The sequence below is a fragment of the Nasonia vitripennis genome (assembly GCF_009193385.2).
Source record: "Nasonia vitripennis strain AsymCx chromosome 1 unlocalized genomic scaffold, Nvit_psr_1.1 chr1_random0009, whole genome shotgun sequence".
NCBI classification, from domain to species: domain Eukaryota; kingdom Metazoa; phylum Arthropoda; class Insecta; order Hymenoptera; family Pteromalidae; genus Nasonia; species Nasonia vitripennis.
This window is the reverse complement of record NW_022279596.1, coordinates 1,813,786-1,827,678: the sequence shown is the minus strand read 5'-3', so window position 1 is coordinate 1,827,678 and position 13,893 is coordinate 1,813,786. Positions and strand designations below refer to the sequence as shown.

Sequence of the window (13,893 nt, the reverse complement as noted above, 5' to 3'; positions counted from 1 at the left end):
ATTTGTAATTGCTGATCTCGGCGCAGGTTTTCTCCTCGTGAGACAATACGTTGAGTTTTTCCTACGTCACAGACTTCGGTCTGGACAAATGTGTGAACGGCAAGCGCGCGATTTATGTATATTTTTTCGGTTGCGGAGAGTGTGCAGGACAAAGGTCGAGTTGTACCGCGCACGTGAGACCGCGCTGTTTTCGGGTTCGAGTTTTATAGCTTTTCCTCGAAAGAAAAGTACGTAGGCTCGAATCCGAATCTCGAGTACGCGCATCTGGCCAGCATAACATCGACTCGAGCGTGGGCCCGCGCTGTTGAGCCGAGCTGTGCAGCGCGGATGTTAGGCTCGGGTTTTATGGCGGATCGGATTAGCGAGGGCGGCGGGGACAGCTTCGACAACGAGTGCTTTGAGCGGTTTTGTTTCATAGTTTTTGTGTGGTTAAGCATTGGAGAAGGGAAATTTGGGATTTCCCAGCGACTGTAAAACGATCGGCGACTAGCGGTGGGGTCGAGCATCGATCATCTGCGAGGGCGGCTGCGGCGGAGTCAGTCGAGTGCTGAATTCCGAGCAGTGCGCTTCGCAATTTTTATTTGAATATAATTTTTATTTTACTGAGCTTATTTGTATTTTAATTATTTATCCTTTCTTCGCAAATTACGCGAGAATACTCTCGGAGTATTAACAATAACAATAAGCTATGTTCCAAAGTCAGGTAGAAAGGTGTCCTTCAGTTTGATTCGAAGTTATTTGACAGAAGCTTACGACAAAAAAACTTTCAAAATAGTCATAAAATCTTTAGGACTTGCATATGTAACACCAGAGCTTGTACTGAAAAATGATTTTAAAATAAATTCGTTACCAGATTCGACTTTGGGAAACATCATATGTAAGCACTGTTGCTTATAATTCCATTGCATTTGATAATTAATAAATGAATCAAAAAATGTTAATAATCTTTCTTCTTAATTTGTAGAATAACTCTTATTATACTTACAATTAAAGATAAGCACAGTCAGCAACCAATATTAACTATTCTTAGGAATGGTGAAAACAAAAAAATGATAACAAGAATTATCAAAAATAGCAGTGTCACAGAAACAGATGACAAAAAACAATTAAATACCGTGACTAAAAGGTTGATCAAATTTCGTAGGAGATTATTCGAAAAAATAAATATCAAAGCAATTTTATCTAGTGGATTTAAGGACTTCAGGGCGAAGCATTAAAAAATAAAGTAGCACGAGACTAACCACATCTCGTCTACACTCCACGTGCTCACGATCTTTGCCGCTAAGTTCGTAGTCAGCGATTGGGCTACCATAAAAAAAGCTTTTAAGTTTGAATGTTTATTTCTAGACTTTAAATTAATTTTATGTTTTTAACATACGTCGCACGAATAAATCAGTCTGACCTGAACCCTATGTTTGGGACTGAAAATGTGATATTATTATAATGAAATTCTTTAAAACTCCCTGCTATATTGCGTCGAAAGAGAGGCGCTACATATATAAATGATTTGCATCGCGCGCGCAAGAAAGGAAAGGTAAAAAAAGTTGAGAACTTATTTACTCGATGCTTTGACGCAAGCAGATGAAAGTTTAGCGGGAGAGACACTTTGTGCCGTGTAGTGTGTATTATTGCAGAAGCTATTAAAAAAAATCAAAAAATTTTAAGCTCTTTCTCCTGGTTTTTAATTTTAAAAGATAAGGATTTTGTAATAGCTAGTGAATGTATAAGTAGCTTTATTTTAAGAGTTGAGTTTTGTTAAACAAGATATTTTGCACTGCATAAGTAATGTCTATTAATTTTATTAACCAGATTATGTAATTTTTTTCTTAAATAATGTCAAATCCATTATTATTTTACACCATCTGCATTGTATTGAAGGTAGACATCTGAATTTTTGCAAGAATATTTATTAAATTATTCAAAAACAAGTTACCATGAAAGTTTTTACTTAACTATGTCTATGTTGTATTACTCAATTCGAGGTCCATAACTAATTTCCCATTTGTCGAGTCATATTTCTTATAAAGATTGTACACGGAGGATCTATTAACTATGGGCAACTATAGAACGGATTTCTGGTGCATTTTCATATTCAGAAAGTTATAATAACTTTGTCTGTTTTCCCAGGGCATAAGTAAAAATTATCACTGATAAAATTCACAAAAAGTTTTGAAGTCAATGTTTGGTTTTCAACTTTGTTCTGCTCTAAAAGTAACATACGCAAAGGCCTGGCATTTTGCAAGTAATTTTTGTTTCTAATAGTTTTATGACTTATCTACACTCAACACTCACACTCATATGTACACTTTTTATATGGGTTTGGATATTAGAACCATCAGGTGAAATTTGTGTGTTCAAGATTATCAACGATAAAGTGTAAAAGTATTGATCTTGACAGAACTCAATGTTCGAGTCAGTTCAGATACAAGTGGATACATTGCTTTAACAGCTTAAAACAAATCACCATACAAAATTGCAGTCCTCTAAGCATGATAGTTTTTAATTGAGAGCAAAATCAAATTCTCAATGATTGTATGATTACTTTTTTCAATTTTTTTTTGCACTCAATTAAAAACTATCATACTTAGAAGGCTAAAATTTTGTATGGTGATTTGTTTCAAGCTCTTAAAGCAGTGTATCCTCTTGTCTTTATCTTAAAGTTAAGCTGTAGTTTAAATTCTCATGTAAACACCCATGTGTAAATTTTGCCCCCGGAGAAATGGGTCTCGGTGTGGAACAGCTAGCAAAGACAAACAAGCAAAAATGGTTACGCTAACCTGTTTCTGCATTATACAATAAGCATCTACACCACAAATTTAACATTTTGCATGAATACACTGCATATAAGGCATTATAATGGTAGATACTGCCTGCGACTGTTTTCAAATCATTTAATAAATATCCTTACAAAGCTTTAGTACTTCAACTATTATGTTGTAAGTATAAGAATATTTTCAAATTAGCGCGTTTTACGCACGAATTTTTACCTTACAAAGCTTCAGTACTTTAACTATTATGTTGTAAGTATATGAATATTTTCAAATTATCGCGTTTTACGCGTGAATTTTTATACGACTAGCTCTATCTGTTGGCTAATCACGTCCCTGGAAGATATCGATATATCATCAACGAAATGTATGATTATTTATGTAATAATGGATGTTTGACAGACCAATTATTGTTAACTTATGCATAAATGCAAAGTGGCTGCATAGTGAAAATTCCACTTTTCAGGTTAGAAAGTCTGTGTATTATCATACAGACACCTTCTTTGCTCGTATATTCGTAGTCTATACTATTTCATGCGGTAAAATCATATATATTTTTACTGTAAAAGCAATGGATGAATCAACATTTTACCCTTATACAGATTTTTTAAACGCAAATGAACGTTTTTGCGAATAATACCCAGCAACCGAACAGCGACCCAATTGCGACCGTATTCGGTTGCTATTTACTTACCAGGGATAATAAATACTAAGAGTTGCAATGCGGATGATGGATGTAGGAACAAGCAAGCGCATGTAAGTAAGTATATTGAAATCATATGATACTTAATTGATCACTTATTACTGGTTTGCGCATCACCCGCAAAAGTTTCTCGCGACGAGTCTGGCCGGCGTTTAATGCAACGGCTTGGCTGAGCAGCGCAAGCTCTGCGAGGTGCACAAGGACCTACTGACCGACCAGCAGAAGCTGATCCTGATAGTTCACTAGGAGGAGCGCCGTGACCTCTCGATTACCGAAGAGTCTAATGCCCGAACTGCAACGAACCTGCACAACGGGAGCCTCGCTTGTATCATGAAGTGGTACGAAGCCGTGCTGACCGCCTCGCTGCTTAAAGGTGCTACAGGATCGAGCAAAGCAAGCTGCTCTCCTAACCTATAACGGATGTCGACCGAGACATGGCTCGAGACGAGCAAGGTCATCAGGTAGTCAGCTATCAAGAGCAAGTTGAACACGACACAGCAGCACAAGGTCAGTCTCGTAAACTGCACTAGCTAGCTCGAGGTGCTCGGCGTCACGGCAGGGCAGCGGTGCGCGTGCCTCAGCCCCTCAAACATAAAAAGCCTGAACCAACAGGGCTTCTGCCTCCCACAACAGCACGGCAACTAGGAACATCAGCTGGCTGAGTGAGCGGTGCAATCCGCACTCGAGGTGGGAGTTGGTGGAGAGCAGGTCGGCTGCTAGTCAGGATCAAGGAAACGGCAAACTTAGAAGAGCCGAAGAATGCGTCAAAGCGGCTCAAATATTTCACGAGGATAAAGAAATACTCCAGAGTATGTGTGCGATACTGTGTGCGATACCTCGTACGATACTGTGAGCGATACTTTGGGCGATACTGTGCGCGATGCTGTGTACGATACTGTGTACGATATTTCGTACGAGACTGTGCGCAATACTGTGAGCGATACTGTGAAAATACTGAGTGCGATACTTTGTACAAAACTGTGCGCGATACTGTGTGCGATATTGTGCGCGATACTTTGTACGATACTTTATACAATACTGTGCGTGATAATGTGTCCGATACTGCGTGCTATATTTTTAGTGAATATAGAATTATATCGTTCATTATCATAAAACACACTACATAAAAGAGAAACCAACTACATGGTGATGGTTACTCTTCGTTCGCTCAAAACATTAGCGAAGAAAAATACTAAAAATACGACAAAAAAAGTAATTAGAAAATCATACTTCAGTTTTTTAGCGTTGTTCCTTAAACCGCAGACTTTCCTATGTTATTATTCCGTTAAATCAGCCAGAAAAGTATCTTTAGTGCAGTACTTAAAAATTGTTTGTATTCAGCTGTAGATTTAACGCTCGTAATCATCTCTACCTGCTGGTATCAAGCTGTGCTTCGAAACACAAACTTATTTGCAAATAAAAACATTCTAAAAAGTCTTTTTAGAGCAGTGCTTAAATAATTGTTGTATGAATGTTTTATACCTCAAATTTATAATTAAGATTTTTTTATTGTTCCAAAAGAAATAGGTTTTAAATCGTCAAATTTTATTCGAAATAAGGTTACCGTAAATAAATATATTAAATGTCACTCAAAAATATACTATAGTCAGTAAAAAATCAAAATAGGCAAATGTACTATATGCCACAAACGTGCATACATAGCAGTGTGCAACTATAACAGAAGCGCCTTGTCGGGCCTGCTAAAAAATCTTGCACGCAGCCTAATTTGATAAGCTTTTTTTCATTAAGAATTTATTTATCTTACATACATGACGTGTATACACATACGTTTCGCGATACTGTGTGCGATATCTTATACCAACTATTTAAATATTTCAGAGAATCACTAAAAATATCGCACACAGTATAGGACACAGTATCAGACATGGCATCGCACACAGTATCGCACACAGTATTGTACAAAGTATCAGACACTGTATCGGACATGGTATCGGTCACAGTATCCCACACAGTATTGCCCAAAGTATCGATATTTGTAGAAGTATTCATTAGCCCGTGACAGGAGAACCGACGAGCACTGTAGTTGTTGTTGCTAAAACATGGAGGTGACGTGCAAGCTCTTTTTTTCACAAGCTTTTTTTTATTACGAATAAATTTATTCTACATTCATGACGTTTATACACATATGTTTTGCGATACTGTGCGTTCGTTGCTAGTGCAGGTTTCTGATGGAGTGATCGTTGAGTCAAAGTAGCAGCATGTAACTCTTGTTGGAACGATCATGCTCTAGCCAAAGTAGCTGCATGTGACTCCTGCTGGAATGATGATTTTGCTAAAGTAACTGTATGTGGCTTCTGTTAAGATGGACCTTGACTGGATCCATGAGAGTTAAGTCGCACTCGTGTTGCCGGAGGCAATTGATTTTACACAGACTCCCTTCTCTGTAATTGTGGCTGTAGATATTGATTGAAGACTGTACCGTTGACAAGATTCAGTAACTTATTTTGGCTGGAAATTATCTTTAACTTCTTTAAGACTGCCCTTTGCTGGTAATTCATGTCTGCAAAAAGGAAAATATAATTGCATTTGGAACAGATCTGTCCCTTTACGGCAAATAGTAAATGTCAGACAGCTTACTCTGATCCATTGTTGCTTCGTACGAGTATTTCCTAATAAATTGAGTGCTGTTGTCAGCTTCTCCCAGTCCTGATCATTTTCTGGACCAGGTGGGGCACGAGCAAATTGAGGATTGTCATTCATATGATCAATTAAGTTATCAATTTGCAGCTGGCTGGGTTTGCTTCTAATCTTGTCATCTTTACTAAATTTCAAAAAAGATATTTGTTATCATTAAATAAAATTAAGAAGCAAATTCAAATAATGATTATTTTATGAATGTAAATACTCAATAGGAAAATAAGGGAAATGCAGAATCAAAGTCTAAGCAAATCACATCAACAACATAACCCTACTTTATAACTGCAAGTTTAACTCTAATAATGCAATGAAAAATTAAAAAACTCACTACTTTACCCTGGTAGCAATACTGATCGCCACATCTGGAAATTCAGCACAGCTAGGAAATATTTTGAAAGACTCAGAGCAGACCAAGATGTGTATCAGATTGAAGGACGCTATTCATCATCATCTTGGTTTGTTCAAATCTTACAATATTGAAAGATATTAAAATATTCTCTATTTATAAACCATTGCAATTTTCCGTCAGGAGACAGTGGATATACACAATCAGAGATATTAATGACTTCAATCCGTAGGGCACCAGAAGCAAGTCCAGAAGCTCTGTATACGCAAGATCAGGTGACTGTGTGAACTCGTTGTAAAGTCGAGCAATAATTTGGAGTCTTGAGAAATGTATGGAGGTGTATTCAGAAACACAGAGTTTTACATTAAAGTCCAAGAAAAGTGGCGAGAATAATAACAGCTTGTGTTGTACTGCATAATTTCCGAAATATAAATGGGTAAATCAAGCTTCTAAGTATTTAATTTATTAATAACAATGTTAGTCATGAAATGTTAAAATTCACTATTCATTTTAGGGTTCAGGATGAGATTTCAGGAGTGCCCGTCGTTGACAATTTTCGTGGTCACGGTGTGCAGGGACCTAATTATCAATTAGGCATTGCTGAACGAAATAGAATTATTATTATTTATTATGCTTAACGGATTATCGCTTATATTTTGTGTAAATAAAAAAGTTGTATGTTTGCATGATAAAATTTGTTTATTTTCTAAATTAGTTTTAGATTTTTTAATAACGCAATCAAAATTTCCCGATATTTCAGAATTGTTTCTTTTATAATTTAGATTTTTCAAATTTATACAAGATGGAAACACTAATAACTTAGCAATTGTTTCGCGATATAATTTCATATTTCAAATTGTTGATTTTGTGATATATAAACTTCTTGATATACATCATATCGCGCACAGTATCGCAAAACATATGTGTATAAACGTCATGAATGTAGAATAAATTTATTCGTAATAAAAAAAAGCTTGTGAAAAAAAGAGCTTGCACGTCACCTCCATGTTTTAGCAACAACAACTACAGTGCTCGTTGGTTCTCCTGTCACAGGCTAATGAATACTTCCACATATATCAATACTTTGGGCAATACTGTGTGGGATACTGTGACCGATACCATGTCCGATACAGTGTCTGATACTTTGTACGATACTGTGTGCGATACTGGGTTTATTCCGAAATGGCAACAGTAAGTATATTTGGCAACAGCGCAATTTCAGCAGTCGACATTTGACGTCCTGTAACGGTCAATGACGGCTGCTGACTACTGGAGCTGTGTTCCAAATCTGAAGCCAGTAATCAGCTGATTGAAGTGCTAATGATTGAGAGTACAGAAAATTTGCTAATTTGCTAAATTTTAATAAAACTATGGATCCCCAGGAAGCTGTGGTAATAGAAGCTATTATTTTGGATTCTTCAAGCAGTTCAAGTAGTGATAGTGACATAGAAGATGAATTGGATTTAATACTGAATGAAAATGAGCTTGGAAATCAAAATGAAAATAGAAGACCTCGAGTACAATTGTTTATCGAAACAGTAATTTATAGATACAGTGAACAAGAATTTAAATAAAATTATAGGTAAGCATCTCCATATTAATAAAAAAGTGACATAAGTTTATTGCAGTGATAATGAAATCATTGTGTAATCTTATTTTTAAATAAGTGCAATTATTTTGAATCTGATATTTATTTTTTCAGAATGGGTTGCACAATATTTTATTATTTATTAAATATAATAAGACCAGACTTAGAAGGCATTGGATTTGGAAGAATGCCAATTTTTCCTGAAAAACAATTGTTTATAGCATTATACGTACTTGGAACTCCAGACTCGTATAGGTATGCATTCATTTTTAATATATTGTTTAAGATTTAGTTTTGTTAACTATAAATTCTTACAGATCAGTAACTGCCAAGTTTGATGTGGGTAATGCTACAGCTTGGCGTGCAGTGCATCATATAGTGAGTGCTATCTGCAAATATAGAAACTATTTTATTCGTTGGCCATCACAAAATGAAGCAATTGCTACATTCAATAGAATTGAAGCAAGATATGGATTTCCAAAAGTAATAGGAGCCGTTGATGGTACACACATTCAAATTCCAGCTCCAAAAAGGGATGCTCAAAGTTATATAAACCGTAAGAGTGTGCATTCAATGCAGTTACAAGTAAGTTTATAATAATTTGTTACATAGAAAAATAATGTATATGAGGAAAGCCAAGTACATATTTTAATTATAATCTAACTTATGTTTTGTAGGTGATTTGTAATGACAAACTGGAGTTTATTCATTGTTACGTTGGTCTTCCACGATCGGTACATAACATGAAGGTATTTAGATACTCTGGAGTACAACAAAGATGCAATGCAGAATATTTTCCTCAAAATAGTCACATATTGGGTGATTCAGCTTACACTGTTCAAAACCATGTAATGGTGCCTTACCGTGATGATGGGCACTTAACCGTAGAGCAAATCCACTTTAACAGAGTGTTATCAGGAACAAGAATGATGATAGAACGCTCTATTGGATTGTTAAAATGTAGATGGCGATATCTCATAGAGAAATTGCCCATGAGAAGAACAGACTTGATTCCTTATTACATCCTATGCTGCTGCATATTGAATAATATTTGTTTACAACAAGAAGACACTTTTGAGTATCCTGTGGTCGTTCCGGATACTATTGATATGAATCCTGCGCCTTTACTTTTAAATGACGCTTTACAAGAACAGAGTGTTAGAAAGAGAAATGCTGTTTGTCACTTTGTAAATAGAAATGTAATCTAAAAATTTTTTTAAAGAAAAAATAATAAATTTGTATACAAAATATTTCAGAAAATGAAAATTTGTAATACTCTGTATTTGTATGCTTTATTTAAAAAAATATGTAATTACAATTATTCTCCATTATGCTAATCCTATGTGTAAAATTGGCAAGTTGAAGGAAAAATATTTACTGAAAATAAATGTTTAAATAATCATTTTTTAAAAAACAGCTTTATTTTATCAGAAATACAAAAGTAAATAATCTTTGAACATCTTAAACATTTGAACAGCATAAATTATTCTAGATAAATCCTTGAAAATTCCAACGTATTATATTTTATCATATTTGACAAACTTAAGTACTCAACTAAGTAGTGAACTATGAAGCTTAAAGCTATGAATATTAAAATAATAGTCAATATTTCTTATAATGGACGTATATCACATATATAGTTTTGTTTCTGCACTATAATATGGTCTACTCTCTCCTACTTTAATCTTTTATTAATAATCAAACAAAAATATTGAACTACGTATCAATATTATAATGAAACAAATAACTTTTTCTTGATGAAATTTTCTATACGGCAATAATTAAGTTATTATTTATTGATATTATAACTTAGTAATCTTTGATTTTTAATAGCATTGCATTTACTACAGTACTGAAGCCCGTTAAGAACAAATCATCGCTTTCAGTACGCAAAAGCTAACCATTTCTTAGACAATACTGAAATAACATTTGGGTCTAGTGTATATCTTATTTTTTAAAAGCTCGTACTAAATCTTCCATGACAGATAATTTTCTTTCTATATAATTTTCTGTATCTGTTCTTTTTAAGCGTTTGATTTCTAAAGATTCTTCTAAATAGCTTACTTTCTTTGCTTCTAGTATTGATCTTGTATGCTCTAGAAAAAACAAGAATAAAAATTTATACGGATTTATGAAACAGTTTTATCATTCATCACTGCCATAAAATGTATACTCACTCAAAGGATTCGCAGATCCTTTATTTGTATCTAAGTTGCCTAATGGCATATTGCATCCAGCTACGTCTTCTGGTTTGATCCATGGTTTCTTTTGGAATAACTCATCAAGCTCCTAAATTAAAAACAATATTATGTCATTCATCGTTTTAATATTTTTGGTTAATTGCATGCAAGACATTTCATCTGTGAAATAACTATATATGCAAATAATGTACATACATACGTGAGAAATCAAATTCCTTACCTCATAATAATTGCATGTTTTTTTATCATTCCCGCTTTGAGCATTATGATCCTTTACACTTTTATAAGCCCTTTTGAGTGAATCCATTTTAGACGTACACTGAGTAGTACTTATGTCGTAGCCTTTAGAAGTCATAACATCACTAATCTTTTTCCAAAATTTCTTGTTGGTTATTTTCCCTTCACTGTAAGCTGGATCGTATTGTCTGTACAAATGGATCAGTAACAGTGTCTCTTGATTACTCCATACATAACGACCAGTATCTATAAAAATATTCATTTTTGTAATTTCATTGATGCTAGGTAAATTATTTCTGTCTTAAGTGATACATCAGTTTTTTATTTATATTTACTTTTTTTGGTAATATCCTCATCAAAGTCATCGTTCTCATATGTGTCAATGAGGTTTTGTAATTGATCACTGCTATTTTCTGTTCCAGCAGTATCATCACCACATTTATTCATATCCGTTGATAAACTATTCAACTTCTGTTTATTTATAGATGCCTTGTAATCATCTAAGAGTTTTGTCGCAAACACCATATCTGTGTAACAAAATTATTCCATAAAATTCATCTATTATTCATTCAATAAAAATACAAAAAAATACCTGTCTTTGCACGGTTGAAACTTTCTTTGTCGACAATGAAAGTAAAAGTCTCCATTTTTAATTGATCCTTAAGTGTTAATTCATACATCTTCTTTTCAGCAGCGAATGTTCCTTCTTGGAGAGCAGCAGAACTTGTTTCAAATTCGCTGGTAAGACCATTGCATAAAATTTGTTGATTGACTTCAGAATTACTCTTCAAAGCTGATAAGTGCCCGTTCAATAACTTTGTTGCGTATCGTATATCTATAATAAAAAAATATGTATATACAAGATTACATTTTTCAATTTATTATTAATATATATTGGTATAATAATTTACCACTTAAAGCCTGTTTGCGCACTTCGATAGGCACCTTTAAGGTGTGTACCTGATGGAATCCATCCGTTAATATCAACTTAACTAAATCATCAGTTTTATCCGGCTCCAAGCAACTGTTTACATTTTTGGCCTTCTTTATGCTATTTAACATCTTCTGCTTATAGTTTGGATCTACAATTATAAAAAAAATTGCTAATAAATTTGTGTATATAATTGAATAATAATCCCAAATTTTTGTTAAAGAATATTAGGTTATATCTTACCGGTTTTAACCCTTTCAACATCTTGAACATTCACAAGTACTTTAAAGGTTTCTTTGGTAACTGGGTCAACTAAAACTACTTGCTGCCTTTTTACTGTATCCATTGTGTAACATACATTTGTACAACAAGAAAATAATTTAAAACTTGTTTAGCTCTTAAAGAAAGAGCTTGCAATGATTTTCTTTTCCTTAATCATTAGCAATTCAATCAGCTGATTACTGTCTTCAGATTCGGAACACAGCTCCAGTAGTCAGCAGCCGTCATTGACCGTTACAGGACGTCAAATGTCGACTGCTGAAATTGCGCTGTTGCCAAATATACTTACTGTTGCCATTTCGGAATACACCCACTGTGTAAGATACTGTGCGCGATACTGTGTGTGATGCCATGTTTGATACTGTGTCCTGTGTGCGATATTTATAGTGATTCTCTGAAATATTTAAATAGTTGGTATAAGATATCGCACACAGTATCGCGAAACGTATGTGTATACACGTCATGTATGTAAGATAAATAAATTCTTAATGAAAAAAAGCTTATCAAATTAGGCTGCGTGCAAGATTTTTTAGCAGGCCCGACAAGGCGCTTCTGTTATAGTTGCACACTGCTATGTATGCACGTTTGTGGCATATAGTACATTTGCCTATTTTGATTTTTTACTGACTACAGTATATTTTTGAGTGACATTTAATATATTTATTTACGGTAACCTTATTTCGAATAAAATTTGACGATTTAAAACCTATTTCTTTTGGAACAATAAAAAAATCTTAATTATAAATTTGAGGTATAAAACATTCATACAACAATTATTTAAGCACTGCTCTAAAAAGACTTTTTAGAATGTTTTTATTTGCAAATAAGTTTGTGTTTTGAAGCACAGCTTGATACCAGCAGGTAGAGATGATTACGAGCGTTAAATCTACAGCTGAATACAAACAATTTTTAAGTACTGCACTAAAGATACTTTTCTGGCTGATTTAACGGAATAATAACACAGGAAAGTCTGCGGTTTAAGGAACAACGCTAAAAAACTGAAGTATGATATTCTACTAATTTTTCTTCCTTATTTTTAATATTTTTCTTCGCTAATGCTTTGAGCGAACGAAGAGTAACCATCACCATGTAGTTGGTTTCTTTTTTATGTGGTGTGTTTTATGATAATGAACGATATAATACTATATTTAGATAGCCGCGTGTTCATTTGTATTTCGAATAATACGATAATTGCGTTACTATAGTTACTTTTGTTAAATATAAATTTAGGAAACTTTAGGAAAACATAAAAAAATTTAGGAAACAAGGAACTGTTGACATTTAGAGCATCGATAACATAATAAAATAAGGCTAGTTATTCCGAACGAGAAAAAAGGTGGATAGGAATAAGTACCCTAGTGGACAAAAAATGTAATAAATTGTAATAAATTGTAATAAAACGGAAAAAAATTGTAAAAAAATGTAAAAAACTGTACCTTTTTGTTGGATTTCGGACCTTTTTTCTCACACGTTTTTGTACACTTTCTTACATTTTCAGATCTATTAACTTTTTTTACATTTTATTACATTTTATTACATATGTTATTTTATCGCCTAATATAGTCAATATACTTTTTTAATTATAATTATATAATAAACTTTAACAATGAATATGAAATTGTAAGAAAAAGTAAAAGGATGTAAGCAGAAGTAAGAAAATAAAAAAATCGCAATTTTATTATATAATATTACAATTACAGACAATTATTTACATTTTGTTATACATTTTCATGTATTGTTACATTTGTCGTTTCAAAGAAGAGACCCCCATGAAATCCTAGATCAATGGATTTGTAATAAATTATAATAAAACGTAACATAATGTAATAAAATGATAATAATATTTAAAGCAATATTTTATGAAAAAAAAACCACCTGCATAATGTCATCAAGTTATTTAATTTCAACCTATGTAATTTAAACTTCAGGTATTATAGTGCACAAGTTCTTTACTTTTCTAACGTAAGGTTAGGTTATTCACTCTTTCGCCTGCTGAAAGCTAGTACAGAGCGGCGGGGCTCTCCACCAGCCTTGCGCAAAAAAGCTCACAATCACAAGCGCCCATGTACTGCAATCAAGCATTTGTCCATACACACGCTTACGCAAACCAATGCATTCGCTCACCCCCCCCCCCCCCCCCCCCCCCCCCAGGCTATAATTTCGTGTGCAGATGATACTGCTA

At 33.9% G+C, this 13,893-nt stretch overlaps 3 protein-coding genes across 22 annotated transcripts in view; 2 read left to right on the top strand and 1 right to left on the bottom strand.

The window, feature by feature from the left end:
* LOC100116395 (high affinity cGMP-specific 3',5'-cyclic phosphodiesterase 9A) overlaps positions 1-13,893 on the top strand; it is an 815,596-nt gene that overhangs the window by 580,913 nt on the left and 220,790 nt on the right. The gene's annotated exons all lie outside the window — the stretch shown is intronic.
* LOC107982128 (probable serine/threonine-protein kinase tsuA) overlaps positions 1-13,893 on the bottom strand; it is a 183,762-nt gene that overhangs the window by 149,898 nt on the left and 19,971 nt on the right. For 2 of the 5 annotated variants that reach the window (XM_032601375.1, XM_032601374.1), the window contains 7 exons: positions 11,676-12,105; positions 11,413-11,583; positions 11,094-11,336; positions 10,837-11,028; positions 10,485-10,747; positions 10,241-10,352; positions 9,466-10,159 (listed from right to left, as the gene is read on the bottom strand). The exons of 2 other annotated variants lie outside the window; for them this stretch is intronic. In XM_032601375.1, the coding sequence (XP_032457266.1) occupies positions 10,011-10,159; positions 10,241-10,352; positions 10,485-10,747; positions 10,837-11,028; positions 11,094-11,336; positions 11,413-11,583; positions 11,676-11,778 (1,233 nt within the window). In that variant the 5' untranslated portion in view covers positions 11,779-12,105 and the 3' untranslated portion in view covers positions 9,466-10,010. Of the gene's footprint in view, positions 1-9,462; positions 10,160-10,240; positions 10,353-10,484; positions 10,748-10,836; positions 11,029-11,093; positions 11,337-11,412; positions 11,584-11,675; positions 12,106-13,893 lie in introns of those variants that run through there. One more of the 5 variants, XM_031933133.2, reaches the window with a different exon arrangement.
* On the top strand, positions 8,186-8,666 carry LOC103317632 (protein ANTAGONIST OF LIKE HETEROCHROMATIN PROTEIN 1-like). Its single transcript, XM_031933229.1, has 2 exons — positions 8,186-8,318; positions 8,381-8,666. The coding sequence occupies exons 1-2, from the start codon at positions 8,251-8,253 to the stop codon at positions 8,658-8,660; spliced, it is 348 nt and encodes a 115-aa protein (XP_031789089.1). The 5' UTR covers positions 8,186-8,250; the 3' UTR covers positions 8,661-8,666.